Raw genomic sequence first — 18,734 nt, forward strand, 5'->3', positions numbered from 1 at the left:
AATAAAAATAACATGTTTAATTAAACTGTGTTGATCACTCTATGTCACTAAAATTTTAGTAAGGCAAAATTATCCCCTCTAAATGGGTTAGTTTCACGAAATGCATTTGAACTTAATTTAGTGAACCGCATATGTTTTCCTGGTTAATTGGTTAAACTACATTTATATGGCATATATTTGAAAGAATTTCAATTTTCTAGTTTTTAAAATATCAAGACTTGAAAATCGTCTTTTTAAAATGCATATATCCCAAAAAAAGACGATTTTCAAGTCTTGATATTTTCAAAACTACGTGGTAGAAAATTGATTTTTTTTCTCAAATATATGCCATATAAATATAATTTAACCCATTAACTAGCAAAAAAAATGCGGTTCACTAAATTAAGTTCAAATGCATTTCGTGAAACTACCCCTTTTTAGCGAGCCTCACTGATTTTAGTGAGGCAATTTTTTTAAAAGATTTCACCCCAGGATTTTGACAAACAATCTCTTCTCCCCTTTTTACACTTTTCCCATTGGTTACATCAAAAAACAAGTTTTACGCCAACCATAAACCACACAAATATTTAATTTTCGGCAATTACAAATGGAATTAATTGACTGAATCACGGCCCCCGCACATGACAAACTAAACCATCTTAGAACGCAAAGGGGGGGGGGGGGGGGTTTAATGCAACCATCTCGTAATCAGTGAGCAAATGGCACTTAGAATTCGAATTTTGATCTGGAATTTTGCATGAGTAATCCTTAATAGGTCTATTTTCCCTAAACTGAACAATAAGTTGGAAAAGTAACGGCTAACGGCTGGCGGCTCAGCAGTTCAGCCATTTTTAAAACTATTTTCAAGGGAAATCATCACGAAACCTATCTACACATAATACTCTATGCTGCTCCAAAACGTTTTCAAACGGTTCTAGCCGCTAGTTGCTGGTACTAGAAATCTAAAAAACGTTTTTTTTGTATCATTTCACATGATTTAAAGCAAAAATATGTTTCAAAAAGTTGATTCCTACATAATTTATGGCAGATTTGCCCTAAAAATAGCCAAAAAACGGCTAAACGGCTGAGCCGTTAGCCGTTACTTTTTCAACTTTTAGTTCGATTTAGGGAAAATAGACCTACCAAGGATTACTCATGCAAAATTTCAGATCGAAATTCGAATTGTAAGTGACATTTGCTCACTGATTACGAGATGGTTGCATGAACCCCCCCCCCCTTTTTTTTTGCTTTGAAACAATTTTTGCAGAATCAGCATGCTATAAAATAACATACATAATTTAGTATCATCATTTATGGAAGTTTTCTAATTCGTTGGCTAAACAATTTTAGGAACTAATATTGATTTTGATTGGTTGGTTTATTAAGTTGAATGTTCAAACGTTCCAACCACTAATTGTATTCCACAGAAGGGATAATTTTGTGTATCATCATTAGAGAATAGTAGTTTCAAAAATCTTAATACTCAAATATTAAGTAAAGGTTAAACTGACAACAGACTAACTTTCCTGTAGAAAAGATGTCCTGGTAACAATCTATGGGTGATAAATCTTTTTATAAATCATGATAAACATACATAAATCTTAATTACCGAGATAAGGATGAAATATGGAGAATAAAGAAATATTTATTTCCTATTAAACTTACAAACTTTTAGTTTTTAATGGCGGAGCTTCTTAATAACCAAAGAAGTACGACCTAACAAACATTAATGACGAAAATATCTTTGAGAAAACGAATTTACTCTCGTGCATTTATGTAAATCGCATGAGAAAATTGGTAATTTCAGAATTTAAATATTTATCTTATTATCCAGTTTTGTGCTTTTATTGTTCATTTTATGTTAAATAGGGAATAAAAATCATATTTGGGCATCTTTGAGTCTTTTCAGTCTCGTTTTCTTACAGAAAATATTTGGTAATGTATTTACAAAATTCAAATATATAAGTCAAATATTCAAAATAGAACATTACAAATAAAATACTTATCTAAATGTTACAAAACAAATTAAAATGAAGTAAATATCTAAATATAGGTTTAAGGATAGTGTTACATTTTATTTAGATGGGTCAATAAACAAACAAAAACAAGAATAAATGGACATTAAACTATATATTATCCAGGTTCCCTAATAAGCTATATAAGTTGGAAAGAATTTTAATGTATATAATAGATTTGAAATCTGCATAAAATAAGGATTTTTTTTATAAAAATCGTTTTTTATATAATTCTTTATTTAAAAGCACAAATACAATTTAAGTTAATTAATTTTGACCAATAGGATAGGTGGATTGGAAACTACCTGAGCTCTAATTGGTTAAATGATGTACGACACTTAAGCTTCTCCAATCAGAGCGCAGATTGTTTTCAACCAACCAATCAGAGATGTCAAAATTAATTAACTTAAATTGTATTTGCGCTTTTAGATAAAGAATTATACAAAAAACGAATTTTATAAAAAAAAATCCTTAAAATTTTACCTATGCAGAATGATTTCAAACCTATTATATGCATTAAAATTCTTTCCAACTTATATAGCTTATTTCCGTCCGAAGTCATATAAACATGATCTTATTCGTTGGCTAATAAACTTTTGGGGCTTGCATAAAAAATTGAGATGGTTGTAAATGTAAAAACCTTCATTGTTTAAAGTTTTCAACCAATAATTTCACTCAATTGGGATTGTTACAGACAAACTTAAACTAACAGATATGAAACAAATATCTTACCTACAAGTATCACCAGGTTCGATAAGGAGCTGTTTCCTCGCCGAGTAGGTCAACTCCACTTCATTCTGTGTCCTGTTTACTAGATCCAGGACTAGGAAACAGTTGTCCTGTCTGTCTCCAGCAAGTACATCCCATCTAGATAGTAAGATAGATAGTTTTATAGATAGGGAATATATCTGACTATTTTACTATAAATATTTGGATCATGGAAAGAAAACGAAGTAGCGGGTTTCCTCTTATTTTCACAGTAGCTTTTAATATTTTAACTACATCATCTGCACTGCATGTAAGAGAGAACCTAAGCGAGAGCAAGACTGCTTTCTGTGAGGTTCTCTCTCTTCTATAATGATTCTACACTACAACGTTCTCTAGCAAGCACGCTCTATATTGGCAGTTAAAGATCTATGTTTTTTTGTAATGTTGTAATACAATAGTATATCAAAGTGATTCGAGTATAATTAATTACCTGGAAACACCGATACTAGGCATCTGAGAGACAGGTAGACTGGTGGTCGCCCAGCGGCACCATCCCTCCGTTTGGCCGCCTTTAACGCCCGCCCGCACACGAACCGTGGACGTTACACAATCCGCGGTCTGACCCCCGCTTCCTGCACTGTAGTTTGACGTTAATGACGAGGGCTGTTCACCGCCTCCGCCTAGAGTTGGCGGGTAGTTGGACTGCGAGGAGTAGGACATGGGCGGATGGTTGGCACTTTGATGGTGGCTGTGGGCCGCCATGTTGGACGGTGTGGCTGTTGTGGGCAAAGAGTGAGAGGTACTGATCCTGATTTCAGAGATTATAAGTAATAGAATGCTATGAAAGGGTAGTTACAATGTAGTATTTGTCCTTTAACTGAAACTCCCTTACAATGACGTCGAAGCTTTTTTGAGGGGGGTTAAATGAGGGCTCTCAAAATAATATGGGATCAAGTCAAGCTGAATGTGCCAATGGCAACAAGTAAAACAGAGCGTGCCAATATTCTCCCTAGTCAAGTAGAGTATGCCAATATTCCCCCAAGTCAAGTAGCGTGTGCCAATATTTCATCAAGTAAAGCATAGTATGCCAATAGTTTATCAAAAGTAGAAAAGTTACGAAAATTAGCCTAAAACCATTAAAATTTCAAAATAAAAGATCTCCCTAATCGATGGACTGTTATGATTTTTCTTTCAATGAAGCTTCTTATTGGTCCTTCAAAATACCATGATTTTGTTACAGTTTTTCTTTTTAATACTTAAATGTAAAGGAGATTTTTAGCTCTCTCCTTCCCTCAAATGCCCCTAGAGACATCGAGAGTGGGGCGGGGGTGAAGCCGCTAGTCTATATACATAAATTATTTCAAAATTCTAGGAAAAGCATATCTTGATAAGTAAAGCAGAGTATGCCAATATTCCCCATAGTAAAGCAGAGTATGCCAATATTCCCCCTAGTCAAGTAGAGTATGCCAATATTCCCCCAAGTCAAGTAGCGTGTGCCAAAACAGGCTATTGGCATACTCAGCTTGACTTGATCCATAATATGTTTTAAAAATGTTGAAAATGGTAAAATCATGGGTTTTAAAGTTTGAGGGGGGGTTAACACCACTTTACTCCTCCCCGGCCCCCCTACCCCCTGGACGTCTATGCTACCTTAGATACTATTTTCTTTTGGGGGAGGAATAGGACATTGGGCTGTTTATTACACTAAACCCCAAAGTTTTATATTAACGTTTTCTTATTTGTTAACTTAAGAAGTTTGGGAACTTTAATAAATTTTGACTGTTTGGTTCATTATCTTAACGTTTCAACCAATAATTTTATTCTACAGAAGGGGTTATTTTGTGTATCGTCATTTGGGATGAACATCAATGTATCTGTCATTGACTTATCCTTTTATATTCCTGATTTTTTAACTATATAATCTTGCCTGCTTTGTAAAGAAGGATAACCAGCTGACGCGCTCCACCGAGAGTCAGACCCTGTTGTACTCAGTCCATCGTCCAATCTATTAATATGAAAATCGGTAACAGGTGAAAATTGAGGAACAGAAAGAAAGAAAGATATACCTACACAAAAAGGGATGTATAGTTTTTCTGCATCGGATTTTATAATGTTCTATGGTGAAAAGCATGAATCTCAAACAGCGTAAAAGTTGGATAGATGGTAAGAGACTTTATAAGAGACTAGCGGGTTGAACCCTATTTTTTTTTTTTTTTTTGGGGGGTGGGGGGTCGACCACCCTTCCTATTCAATTTCAGTTTTAAAACGAAATTTTTTTTTTTGGGATGCGGAGACGGTGAGGAAGGTTATTTATCTTCTTTTTAATGAAAATAGCTTAAAACCATCGCGGAACCAGTAGGTATAATCCCTGAAGAGTAGACCCCAATCGGTTCAGTGGTAACTTAGATCTTAAGCTTCAAACAGACAGACGGACAGACATCGTTCTACTTTGTATTATATATGTATATCCCTTCCTTTGAAACTCGAAATAAAAAGTTCTAAAACGATTCTCAGTACTAATCACGAACATTTTTTACAAGCAAATAAAGAATATAGAAAAAACTATGGGAAAAAAACTTAAAATTCTAAAAATAAGAGCTCTGAATGAAATCTATAATTGCTTTTCTTCAAAACAAATTTGGTGATTCAGCTTCTTACTTTCATGTTTTATGTTAAGTTTACCTTTTAATTAAATAATCTGCATAGTTTTTTTTTCAGATAGGTACATAAAAACAAGGACAATTTGTCCAATGTCAACGCAGCAACAATAAGCTAATTAATCTATCTCATCGTATATATACCGCTTTCCGCGGATATTGATTAAAAGGGGGGGGGGGGGGGGCGAAAGTGACACTTTTTGAAACCAAAACTAAAAGTCAACAAAGGAACTGAACTAAAAAAAGTGTTACAGGTCTGACATTTTGCATGGCAGTTGCTTTATAGGGGTACAATATGGAACTGTGAAGAAACGGCGGCGCAACCGCCGAAAACCGCCGAGAAAAGGCAACAAAAATTACGGCGGGAAACGGCGGTTTTCGGCGGTTGCGCCGCCGTTTCTTCACAGTTCCATATTGTACCCCTATAAAGCAACTGCCATGCAAAATCTCAGACCTGTAACCCTTTTTTTAGTTCAGTTCCTTTGTTGACTCTTAGTTTTGGTTTCAAAAAGTGTCACTTTCGCCCCCCCCCCCCTTACAATATTAAAACTGGTATTAATATAATGATTTTTCAGTCTGGCTCAGAACTGGTTATAATTCAGCAATTATTAATTGGTTTTGAAGCTTTAGATTAATGCTATAGATAGAAGGAATGTCTATTTCAATCAATAAATCACCGAATTTGACATTATTGGATAATTCAAGATTCTATATTTTATAACACGCAAACAATAAAATAAAGATGACAACATCCATAAAAGCGAAGCTCTGAGACGGTATTACAGACGAACATTAACTCTTGTAGAGTGTTAGAACTGAATATACAAAATATAAATATATATGTTGACAAAAATGTACGCAAAATTGTTGCAAAACTTCTTAAATCTGTTTAAGGACATGCTGACATTTTTAGGACTTGATTATAGAGACGCTTCGCTTTTAATATTGTAACTTATTGTAATAGGAATCAGTTTTAAAAAAATCAGACAAATCGGATGATTATATCCCATAAAAAATTGTTTTTAAAAAGTTAAAAATCAACATGTTAAAAATGAACATACGGACATTCTGGTAACGATTATATAGTAGCTACGCTTTCTAAGTCGTACCTAACTACTACAGAAATCATCATACAAAGTTTGAAATCGATTAGGACAATTCTAACATGCCTAAATTAACGAAAAAGGCTATCCGTTACGGACGCACAGACTAGGTTGGGTCGATATTGGACATTTTTTTCTGAGATCAAAGCGGGGATCTGCAAATGATTTTTATGAGTATAATACACCTCTGGATGATTTAAAATTTATCCTAAGTCTTAAAACCGCTGACGACCAGACATTCAATTTTATAGCTATTTGTAAAGTGGTGTCAAAAATTTATTGAATCAGAACAATGGCTTCATGGTGCTCCCAGGAAAGGCATTGATGAGTAGAATCAGGAACTTTTGACCGTGAGAAAACCTCATAAAACCTTTACAAATTGGACAATTCTCAATAAACCTTAAAAAATGGTGGTTTTTAGTCATTTCTAAGGGTAGGAACGAGATATTTTGAAACGGACAAAAGTTCCTGATTCTACTCCTCAAGGCCTTTCCTTGGAGCACCATGAAGCCTTAATTATGATTTAATAAATTTTTTACTCTCATTTACAAATATCTATACAATTGTATGTCTTGGTAAATAAAGGGCAAGGAAGCGAAATATGACTTTAACCGACTTGTAGTAGAAAATTCATTATCAAACTGGGGAAATGCACAAATAGGAACTAAGATAATAAGTGGAAAGGACTTGAATGTCGTCTTTGCATATTTTTTTTATTAATGAATTACATTTTTAAGTGATATGAACCCGCCCTAGTTCAGACCGACCCTAATTATAGAAAAGCTCCGATTTTAAAAAGATATTGCCATCTTAATGTAGCAGACCTACTGTGCTCTTATAGAGAAGCTAGAATACTAAAATAGAAATTCTTACCTCAAATTTTGATTATTAATGCCGATAATATTTAGAGGTATTGTACAACTATCTCCTAAATTCATAAGCAAATTAATAATAAATGTTCTAGTATAGATAAATATCATCCAGATAACCATCAGTATCCATTGTTGAGGACCTTGGCGTTCTCCTCTTAATATTTATAAATATTTTATTCAATTTTAAAATTTTTGTACCCCCCGACAGAACTACTATTTTAGGTTAGGTTTTAGGCTAGGGAGCAGAGCGCTGCGGCTAGGCAGGCAAGGGGGCCGAGCGCTGAGGCTAGGCATATTGCTTTCAGCTTTTCTGTAGCGACTAGGCTGTGTAAATATTTCCAACGCTATTGGCTGATATTCAAAGACCCGAATGAAAGTCAGCACAGGTGGTGGGGACATACAGTTATTTAACACTTTCCTCCTCTATTGATTTACTTTTATTAATTCAATATTAATTAGCGTTGCATAATATCTGTGAAACAGCTTTAGAAATATTTATAAACATAAACAAATTCATTAATATTGATTTAAGCTTTGTATATTGTCATATTAGACAAAAGAAACTGTGATTACATCTTACTTCATTGGTCAACACTGTTTGGATGTTTAGGATGTTTTTGAATATTTAAGTAAGGGGCTAAAAATCTGCGGTGGTTCAAGGCAAAATTACATTAATAAGTATTACCCATTTAATCACCATACCCATAAAAGAACTTCTTAGCATCTGTAATGAACTAAAAAACTACTCTAAGGGTTACTCTATTGATATTTAACCTTATTGTTAATTCAATCAAAGACATGAAATAAGTTTTTGCCATCATTAAATATAATCTAGAATGTAGGGAAAAGTAAAAGAACCGGAACTTGGATTTTCAAAGTTTTTTTTGCTAACGAAAAATTATCTGTTATCAATTTTTTTCCAAGTCTATTTTTGACTTTTGGAGGTTTTAAGAGTTCAATCTACAATAAGTTTAATAAAGGTAAAAAATATTTTTTTCCCATATTTTTTTTTTGCTATCCCCGGAGCCGGGGCCGCTATGAAAATAGCGGCTCCGACTCAGGCTCCAGCAAAATATTGCGGCTCCGGCTCCACAACACTGCTATTTTACCTTCAAATTTTCAAATGTAATTTTATGGATAGTTTATCTGGTTTTTAATACGCAGTATGAAGAAAATATTTTCAGTAAGATCAAATTTGTAAGTTGAGCTGATTGACGCAAGAAACTTATTTGATAAATCAAATTGCCAGAGAGGGAGGGGACATTGGGCTGTTTATTACACAAGTCTCCAAAGTTTTATAATAACGTTTTCTTAACAACTTTAGGGGACTTTTATTGTACTTTGATTCGTTGGTTAAGTTGAGTGTCCACTGTTCAAACGTTACAACCATTTCTACAAAAGGGATTATTTTATGCACCATCATTGGGGATGTACATCAATTTATCAGCCATTGTCCCTTTATATCCCTGTAAAAATGCATTAATCATATACATTGTACTAGTTAAATACAATTCAATTTCATTAATAATAGTACTTAAGTATATAAGAAACAAAAACAGAATAATAAATGGAAAAATGTAACAGACAAATTTTAACAAATTATAAATCGACAAAATATTGAAACGATTATAGACAAAATAAGCTAAAAAAAACAATTTTGGTATATAATCGAAATGTTATTTCACCCTTTAGGTAGCAAGTTTATACTTACTTTGTAAAAACTTTATTTTCAGAAACACGGTTAACCCAACAAAATAATAAAGGGGAGAGGGGGGGGGGGGGGGTTAATGCAACCATCTCGTAATCAATGTATAAATGGCACTTAGAATTCGAATTTCGATCTGAAATTTTGTATGAGTAATCCTTGGTAGGTCTATTTTCCCTAAATCGAACAAAAATTTGAAAAAGTAACGGCTAACGGCTCAGCCGTTTAGCCGTTTTTTGGCTATTTTTAGGGCAAATCTGTCATAAATTACGTAGAAATCAACTTTTTGAAACATATTTTTGCTTTAAATTATGTGAAATGAAACAAACAAACTACCGGCTAGAATCGTTTGAAAACGTTTTGGAGCAGCAAAGCGTATTATGTCAAGATAGGTTTCGTGATGGATTTGTATTGAAAATACCCAAAAAATGGTTAAACGGCTGAGCCGCCAGCCGTTAACCGTTACTTTTCCAACTTTTTGTTCGATTTAGGGAAAATTGACCTACCAATTACTCATGCAAAATTTCAGATCAAAATTCGAATTCTAAGTGCCATTTATACATTGTTTACGAGATGGTTGCATTAACCCCCCCCCCCCCCCCCCCTTATGCTAAATAATAAAGATGAAAGTAGTTAGAAACCGTATTTAATTTAATGTATTTATTTATTAGGTTATTGATTTCTGAAACTAGGGTTGACAATCCGTCCAATTTTTTGACCGGATTCCGATTCTTACAAAAATCCGCACAAAAATGAAACGGATTAATCCGTGGATTCCGGATTCTTATTTTTTGACGGATTCCGGATTCTAGCAATATTTTAAAAGACCTTTTTAAAATAAATTAAGGAATTAAATTTTACCGGGTACTGGGAAGAATCTATAGCTGCGTTTTTTTAAATAGGTTATTTTAGGTTAGGTTATATTGGTTTAGATGATTGCCCCTCAGGGGCTAGAAATAGGAGAAAAGCTACTGTGAAAATACTTAAGGGGCGTTGCCACTAAAGGGACTATACCCGAAAAAGTGGGGGAGTTTCTGGATAAAAAAGGGGATCATTTTTTTCGCGTATTTTCCGTAAAGTTTTATGTAACCGTTTAGTCAAATGCTCTTATTATGTCAAACTGTTCTTAATTATAACCAAATGTATATGTATGAAATGACCCCTTTGCCATATTTTGAACCCTGTAACATCAAGGTACAAAATATTATTAATGGAAATATAAAAGTTAAAATTCTATTTGTAGAAATTAAATAGATACAAGCTTAGTTAGTGAATCAAAGCTTAATATCATACGTTTTACTTTTTTAAAAACTGACTTTAAACTTACAACAAAATTTTTATTTTTTAAGAAAGTACTTTGGGCAGTTGACAAATGACAAATGTGCAAATATTTAATTTCATTATATAAATATCTTAATGATGTAAAAAAAATAGCAAAATATTTTGTCTTATTTAAAAAGTACACAAGGTAGAAAAATACTACTAAAATAGCTACATATAATCCAACATAAAAAGTGACTTCTGTGCTTTCCCAACAAAGTGCTTTTCGAGCACTGAAACCCCCCCTCACATCTTATCTAATTTTAAAATCTGGGGGGTGGGTGAGGTGTTGGGTGTGGCTAATTCTGCTGGTGTCCTAACCCTACGGGGTTACATATACAGGGCGACTACTCCAAAACAAAAAAAATATAGTATTTTTATAGTATATTTTTCAAATCCATATAGTATATTTTTTAAAACTCATATAGTATGATATAGTATCGGACTTAGAATTATTTTGTAATACATAGTATATACATCATCAATAATAACTCAAAGCATAGCTGTTATCAAAGCAATTTCACATATAAGGGGCTTACTCAGTGATTATTAGGCTAGGTACTATAGGTTATTTAGGATAAAAGTTTACTTTTGGTTAGTATTTCACATATAATTAATAATTTTTTGGATAGGTCTCAGGTTCAGGTGCTGCAGGCTATCTGGAAGGTGGTTTCTGGACAAGTAAAAAAATTAAAATTTCTGTTTGAAGAGTTAGAGATCAACTTATAAAACAAAATATGCATCTTTTTGGATGTTATGAACATAAATAAAGAAAAAATTAAAATAGACCTCCAAGTTCTGGTCTTGCAGGCCTCTAGGTCCACTCTGGACAGGTTATAGATATTTTTTTTATTTGAAGAGTTAGAGGCCAACTAATACAATAGAATATGAATCTTTTTGAATGCTATTAACATATCTGAAGAAAAAATTTAAATCGGCCTCCAAGTTCTGGTCCTGTTGGCCTTCATGTCCACTCTGGACAGGTAAAAAATTTAAATTTCCTATTTGAAGAGTTAGAGGTCAACTTATAAAAAAGAATATGCATCTTTTTGGATTAACATAACATAACTGAAGAAAAAAATTTAAATCGACCTCTAAGTTCTGGTCCTGCAGAGTCAGACTCTGGACAGGTAAAAATAAAACTTCCCTCAATTGAACAGTTAATGGTATATTTGTTAAACAAAATGAGCTTAAATATGGATGTTCTTTATATATTTGAAGGAAAAAATAAAATTGGCTTTCAGGTTTAGGAGCTGCAGGCCTCCAGGTGGACTTTGGACACGAATAAAATAAAAATTTTAAATTTAAGGAGTTAGAGGTTTTTAAAACAACATAAGCATCTTTATAGATGCTATTTATATGTTTAAAGAAAAAATGACAATCGACCTCCAGGTTTTGATGCTTCAGGCCTCCAGGTGGACTCTGGACATGTAAAAATCAAAGTTTCTTATTTATGTAGTTAGAGGTTAGTTCATAAAACACCATAAGCATCTTTTTAGATGTTATTTACATATCTGAAGAAAAAATACAATTGACCTCCAGGTCCAGGTGCTACAGGCTTCCATGTAGACTCTGTCCAGAGAAAACCTGGAGGCCTGAACTTGAACTCTTCAAATAAGAAATTTGAGTCTTTTACCTGTCCTGAATGAACCTGAACTTGGATCCCGATATGTTAATATTATCCAAGTAAATGCATATTCTGTTATATAAATAGACCTCTAACTCTTCATATAAGAAATTTAATTGGTTACCTGTTCAGAGTGGACCTAAAGGCCTGCAGGACCTGAACTTGGATGCCGATTTATATATTTTCTTCAGATATGTTAATAAGATAAAAAAAAATACATATTCTGTTTTATAAGTTGACCTCAAACTCTTAAAATAAGAAATTTGATTTTTTACCTGTCCAGAGTGGACCTGGAGGCCTGCAGGGCTTGACCCTGGGGGCTAATTTTCAATTTTTTTCCAGATATGTTATTAACATCCAAAAAGATGCATATTCTGTTTCATAGGTTGACCTCTAACTCTTCAAACAAAAATTTTGAATTTTACCAGTCCAGAGTGGACCTAGTGGCCTGCAGGACCAGAACTTGGAGGCCAATTTAAATTTTTTTTCTTCAGATATGTTAATAACATCCTGAAAGATGCATATTCTGTTTAATAAGTTGATCTCTAAATCTTACAATTTTTTTACCTGTCCAGAAATCACCTTTTAGCCTGCAGCACCTGAACCTGAAAACTTATCAAAAAAATTTATTAAATATAAGTGAACTACTACCCAAAAGTAAACTTTTATCCCAAATAACCTTTAGTCTCACATTAATACCTAGCCTAATAATCACAGAGTAAGCGAAAGTGGTAAAACTTCCCCCTCACCCTTAAGTTAATTCTATGAAAAATAACTGAAATTTTAATCATAATCACAAACAAAAATATATTTTAAAGGATTTTCTCGTATTCATTCGAATCCGGTGGATAGGAACCGGTTCTCATCCATACGAAAAAACTATGTCTAGCATCGTATTATATCCAGTTTTCTACGAATATAGAAATGTACAATCATAAGATTAAAACTAGTTTTTTTAGCCGATGCCTTTGGCACCACGGGGCTAAAAATACTAGTTTAATCTTATAATTGTACATTCTATATCCGCGGAAAGCCGTTTATAATACGATACGAGAAATAACTATTCTTCATCTCTTTTTTACTGTAGAGCTTTATGCATTTTTGTCGTATCACAGTATCTTTTGAGCCCCCCGCAGGGGTTACAAATAGGAGAAGACCTACTGTGAAAATAAGACAAAGCGCTCCTTAAGAGGAGGCGTTGTCACAAAACTGACAATATTCGTTTTTTGTTATATAAATGTAATATTATATAGTATATATAGTAAATTTTGGCCAAGTAAAGGTAATAATATATAGTATATATAGTAAATTTTGGTTATATAGTATGATATAGTATCCAAATTCATCCTATATAGTATAAATAGTATATATAGTATGCAGTGGTCGCCCTGCATATATACCCAAAATAAAATAATCTAACCTAACATGAATAACAAAAAAAGACCCACCCCCTTTATTTCTAAATAAGGGAGGGGGGTCGGTGCTTGCTCAACAAGGCACTTTTAGGAAAAACCCCTGCCAACTTATATTATTAGCATTCAAAAAAGTATCTTTATATAACTTTCTTGGTTAATAATCTGAGACAAAAAAGTTATGTAATATAGGTAATTGAACATAGTAGGTATAAAAAGTAAAAAGCAGAAATGCTGAAGGATAAAAAACACACGAACTTTAAGTTTTAGGGTTTGTGGGATGATGAATTAATTTTTGAAATCGGTATTGACAAAAATAACAAAATACTTTATAGTAACAATAAATGTAATAAGTATAGGCAACTACCTGGCACCTGTCTTGGGGACCTTTTTTTGTCTGCGACTTGGATGTGTTAATATTTACGACGCTATTGGTTAATTTTCAAAGACACGGAGGTGGGACATATTGTTATTTAACCCCTTCCCCTCTATTGTTTTACTATAATACAGTAATGGCTTAAAATAAGGCCGTAAACTATAATATTGATTTGCTTATGATTCCTGGTTTTAAGGGAAGGTTTTGTTTGATTAAAGTTGGGTCAAATTCTAATAGTGGACCCTCATCTCCATCTGATACCTAAGTAGATAATAATATAGTATTAGATGTATAATATACTTGGATATTATTATAGGGAATTTTTTTTTGTCAATTTATGTTGCTATTTTTACTGTCATTTATAAGCCAATTCGTTTATTGAGTAGTAGGGGGTGGAACATGATCATCTGGTGTAAGATCTAAGATGTAATAGATACGATAAGTTAATTTAGTCTAGTTTGATATAAGATTTGTTTTAGCAGTTAATAAGTTAGGTCTTCCAAAAAAATGCAATTACGAAATATTTTTTTCTCGAATTAATTCAGCTAGTTGTTTATCATATAGGTACATATAAATGGGTCTAATTCGAACATGGAGCCCTTGTAGCCATCAGATAGTAAGATAGAAAATATTGAATGGTAGTTGTTGGCTAAAAAAGCAGAAAAAAAATTATGAAAGAGCCTAAAACAAAATATTTTATCTATTCACCAATCAATCAAAAAAGTTGATTTAAATACCTGACAAGTAAGCTCTATACTGGTAGCGGGTTCAGTCCCGTTATTTTTCACCGCCAACCGCAACTCCCGCCGTTCTCCGCCGTACAAACTCAAGTTTTCTATTTGCTGCCAACTCGTGGCGGCGGCAGATTTAGAATTAGACGCGGCATTGTCTGTATCACAGTTTGGTTGTTGGAGGTTACTTTCACCAGGTGGCGTAGGGGGACTTTCTGTTTTGTAGAGGACAATAATATATAAATTCAATTGATTAGGTACTTTTTAATATGAATCTAACCTGGTTCTGTCCTAATATATAAAGTAAAAAGCTTTTTTTGTCTGTAGCGAAGGATCTCGCTAACCGCTGAAGCGATATAGTCATCCTTTACCGTGTAGCTAAATATTGGTTTTGGGATGGTTTTAGGCTATTTTATTTTTATAAAATGGCTGGGTAGGTACAGTTTTAGGCTATTTTTCTGTCTTCCACCTTTCTTCGAATATAGAGTCCCTAGATGCTAGGGGAGCATTCGCTAGTATCCTATAATATAAAATTGTAAGGTTTTTTTTGTCTAAAGATCTTAGAAAATGCTGGTCCGATTGTGTTAAGGTTAGCTTATTAGTGTCTTGAGGTGGTTTTAGGCTATTTTCCCGACCTACAAACCTCCCTCTCACCTAGATGCAAGGGGGGAATCAACTATAATTCATTACAGACCTATTTTTCAAAGATAAATTTGCCTTGGAAGTTAAGTAGAACCAAATCAGTACTCCATGGCGAAGTCTTTTAATGCAAATATTCTGACACATAGACAGACATCTTATCCATTGCATACATTTTTATACAACTCTCTTAAACAAGATAAGTCGATAGTTCAGAAACATCAAAAAAATTATAAATTAATATATTATACCACATGGAAAAATATCAAAATATATAATAAAATGTCATAGTGTCCTTTCCTGTACTATTGATCACAGGTTGTTGAATGGTTAATTCTATCAAAGGCAGATCAGCTATCACTTCAACCTTTTAGGAAAATTAGGGTTGCCAAAAATTTACTCTAATAGGTAGTATATCAATATTAAAAATCTATATTAGAAAATTGATAGGCTAAAAGTATAGGTAGCCTTGTATTTATTTTTAATTTTAGATTTTTGGTATTTTGACTATCCGAGATCTAAGTGAATAGAAAAAAAATCACGAAAGCTTAATCATAAAAACACGAAAATCACGTCAACTCTCTCTTTTATTTATTACCTCTACATATGTGTAACGCACAAACGTACGGAGGGACAGACAAAACTTTTTGGGGACCATCGTTTTAGATAAAAGTCCATGCAAATGCCAAATAAAACATTGAATTATTTTTTTGATTTGGTGGCAGAAGTTAAAACCTTTTTCTGTCAAAGAAAAAATGCATAAAATGTATGGCAACCCCAAACCTTGATAGATTCTTGGTCCGAAAAATCTTTCAGGAGACAGGTAGAGGAAACTCCAAGCACTGAGTGAGAATAACCCAAAATCTCAATGTTTCCAACGGATCTAAAATAAAGTTAATATTTATATCCTATTTTTAAGTAGTACCTAAGGTAATATTTTAAGATTTTATCTACTGCTAAAGAGATTGAGTTCTCCATGTTAGGGAAGCTACACAACACATAGGTTCAGGGAAGGTTTAGCCTATTTTTGGATTTAAGTATTGGGGTGGCTTTAGACTATTTTTTGTCCTTTCTTACCACTCGGAATAATGAGTCTTTAGATGCCAGTGTCGCTTATTCATAGATTTTTACAAGTCAGAAGTTTAAAGAGTAATATTATAGGAATCATATCTAATTATCCGCATTTTTGTGGTTAAAGTACCTTAACAGAATTGATGTGGCAATATGTCAAAATATAGTCACGCAACCTTCTCACCTTGGTATAGCTTTAAGAATAATAGTCTGAGTATGATTATGTGTATCCAGCATGACTAGACTTGATTCTGTCTCCAGGTCAGCTCCACTCCAGGCCAGAGACATGGAGGACACCTTCACCTCCACCCCAAGGCTGTTCTCCACCTCCAGGCATACCTCTCCTGGACATCCTATAAAGATATTTTTTTGTTATTGGATTGAATAATGTTAGGGATCTAAAGGGATAAGACAATCGCCGATAAATTGATATACATTCCCAATGTTAATACACACGATAACCCCTTCTGTAGTTTATCTGTGGTTTAAACTTTTTTTGACACTAAACTAAAAAATGTTTAGCCAACGAATTAGAAAACTTAGTATTAAACTTTGGGGACTTTTGTATTTAACAGCCGATTGTGACCTCTCTCTGAATAATGTGTTCTTATGCTTTAAAATAAATTAAGAACTAATTCAACAAAACTGAAATTTTTTTTATTTAAACAAAGCTTATTTTTATTTCCTATGCTTGGTCTAATCTTCACAAGTGTCTTATTCTAACAAGAAAGTGTGAAAATTAATATCAAGATTCCAATTACCTATCATATTTAATATTTATATCAAATACCAAATCATTAAAGAACCTAAATTTTTTTACATGAAAATTCATTTAGTACAATATTAATTTATGTAGGTATGTATAATGTTTATTAAAATATTTTTATTTCAAAATATCTCGCCCCCATACGCTTCAAATTAGTGTAAATTATTAGAGTTATTTCTTCTTTTTTTGTGTAGTAAGATAAGTTTAGGTTAAAGAACCCTTAAAAGTCTAGTCAGAGACAACAGGATAGTATAGGGTTAGAGTATTTGGTGACCTACTAAAAAATATAAATGGGACCGCGAGTAAATACTATATACTGTTTTATATGTTTGTAAGACGATTGAGTAAGAAGAAAATACAAATAAGACCTGTATACAAAGATGACAGTTTTATTACGTTACCTAGGTTTGAGAAGGTTTTTTAACTGAAGAAATAAGATATTTTACACAATACTTTTAACATATACATAGTTCGTATGTTAAATTCGTACAATTTAAACAGCTATTAGGTATAACTATTGTTAAATTGAGAGTATTCAAAAGAGTTAATTGAATTTTAATCTAGTATAGAATTAGTTAAAGAATGTAGAAAATGATAATGTAAATTTTTGAAAGATTTCGTAACAATGTTGTCAACTTTTGGTGGGATTTACGAATAAAAATAAAACCTTGAGATATCCTGTCGTTGTATATCATATTCTAATTTTTCAGAAATAAGGTCAACGTAAATTTGTAATTGAACTCTTCTGGCGTCATGTCTAAGTGTCTTATTGTATAAAGAGACGGATGTATGTAACTTATTAGTAGGGAAGCTACTTTATAATTCAAAATATCCGTCAATCTGTCCTTCTAGAGAAAAAGTACGCTGCTATTCAAGATACAGTTGAAAGTTTGGTGAAGATTCCCTGTACCAATGAATATCCAGTATATAATAACTGTCCGTCTGTATGTAAGTTATGCTACAACAGACATAGATGTCTAATTTTATTTCTCGTATTCATTCGAATCCGGTGGATAGGAACCGGTTCTCATCCATACTAAACAAGGATGACAACATCCATAAAAGCGAAGCTCTGAAACGATATGACAGACGATATAACTTTTGTTGAGTGTCAGAACTGAATATACAAAATATGAAAATAAAAGGTTTGACAAAATTACACGTAAATTTGTTGCAAAACTTGTTAAATACAGAATTCTGTTTAAGGACAAACTGACATTTTTAATACTTGATTATAGAGATGCTTCGCTCATAATATTGTACCTTATTGTAATAGGAATCAGTAATCAAAAAATCAGATCGATCGGATGATTTTATAACATAAAAAATTGTTATTAAAAAAGTACAAAAATCAATATGTTTAAAATGGACGTACGGACATTCTGGTAACGATTATAGAGTTGCTACGCTTTCTAAGTCGTACCTAGCTATTACAGGAATCACCATGCAAAGTTTGAAATCGATAGGATAATTTTAACATGCCTAAATTAACCAATAAAAGCTAACTATCTCGGACGGACGTACGGACCGACCCTAATTATAGAAAAGCTTCACTTTTAAAAACTATGTCTAGCATCGTATTATATCCAGCTTTCTACGAATATAAAAATGTACAATCATAAGATTAAAACCAGTTTTTTTTAGCCCGTGGCTTCGGCACCTCGGGGCTAACAAACTTGTTTTAATCTTATAATTGTACATTCTATATCCCCGGAAAGCCGTTTATAATACGATGCGAGAAATAACTATTATA

General features: G+C 32.9%; 1 protein-coding gene across 4 annotated transcripts in view; it reads right to left on the reverse strand.

Moving 5' to 3' along the window:
- The window catches only part of brun (trafficking protein particle complex subunit brun), an 85,817-nt gene that overhangs the window by 14,755 nt on the left and 52,328 nt on the right, over positions 1–18,734 (reverse strand). For all 4 annotated transcript variants that reach the window (XM_080152010.1, XM_080152027.1, XM_080152023.1 and 1 more), the window contains exons 21-29: positions 16,400–16,568; positions 15,928–16,027; positions 15,445–15,511; positions 14,512–14,720; positions 13,958–14,035; positions 7,336–7,388; positions 4,630–4,707; positions 3,193–3,510; positions 2,727–2,861 (exon numbers count right to left, since the gene is read on the reverse strand). In XM_080152010.1, coding sequence (XP_080008136.1) covers positions 2,727–2,861; positions 3,193–3,510; positions 4,630–4,707; positions 7,336–7,388; positions 13,958–14,035; positions 14,512–14,720; positions 15,445–15,511; positions 15,928–16,027; positions 16,400–16,568 — 1,207 coding nt within the window. The remainder of the gene's footprint in view (positions 1–2,726; positions 2,862–3,192; positions 3,511–4,629; positions 4,708–7,335; positions 7,389–13,957; positions 14,036–14,511; positions 14,721–15,444; positions 15,512–15,927; positions 16,028–16,399; positions 16,569–18,734) is intronic.

The sequence above is a fragment of the Acartia tonsa genome, chromosome 1 (genome assembly GCF_053477335.1).
Source record: "Acartia tonsa isolate MP-2025a chromosome 1, ASM5347733v1, whole genome shotgun sequence".
Classification (NCBI taxonomy): Eukaryota; Metazoa; Arthropoda; class Copepoda; order Calanoida; family Acartiidae; genus Acartia; species Acartia tonsa.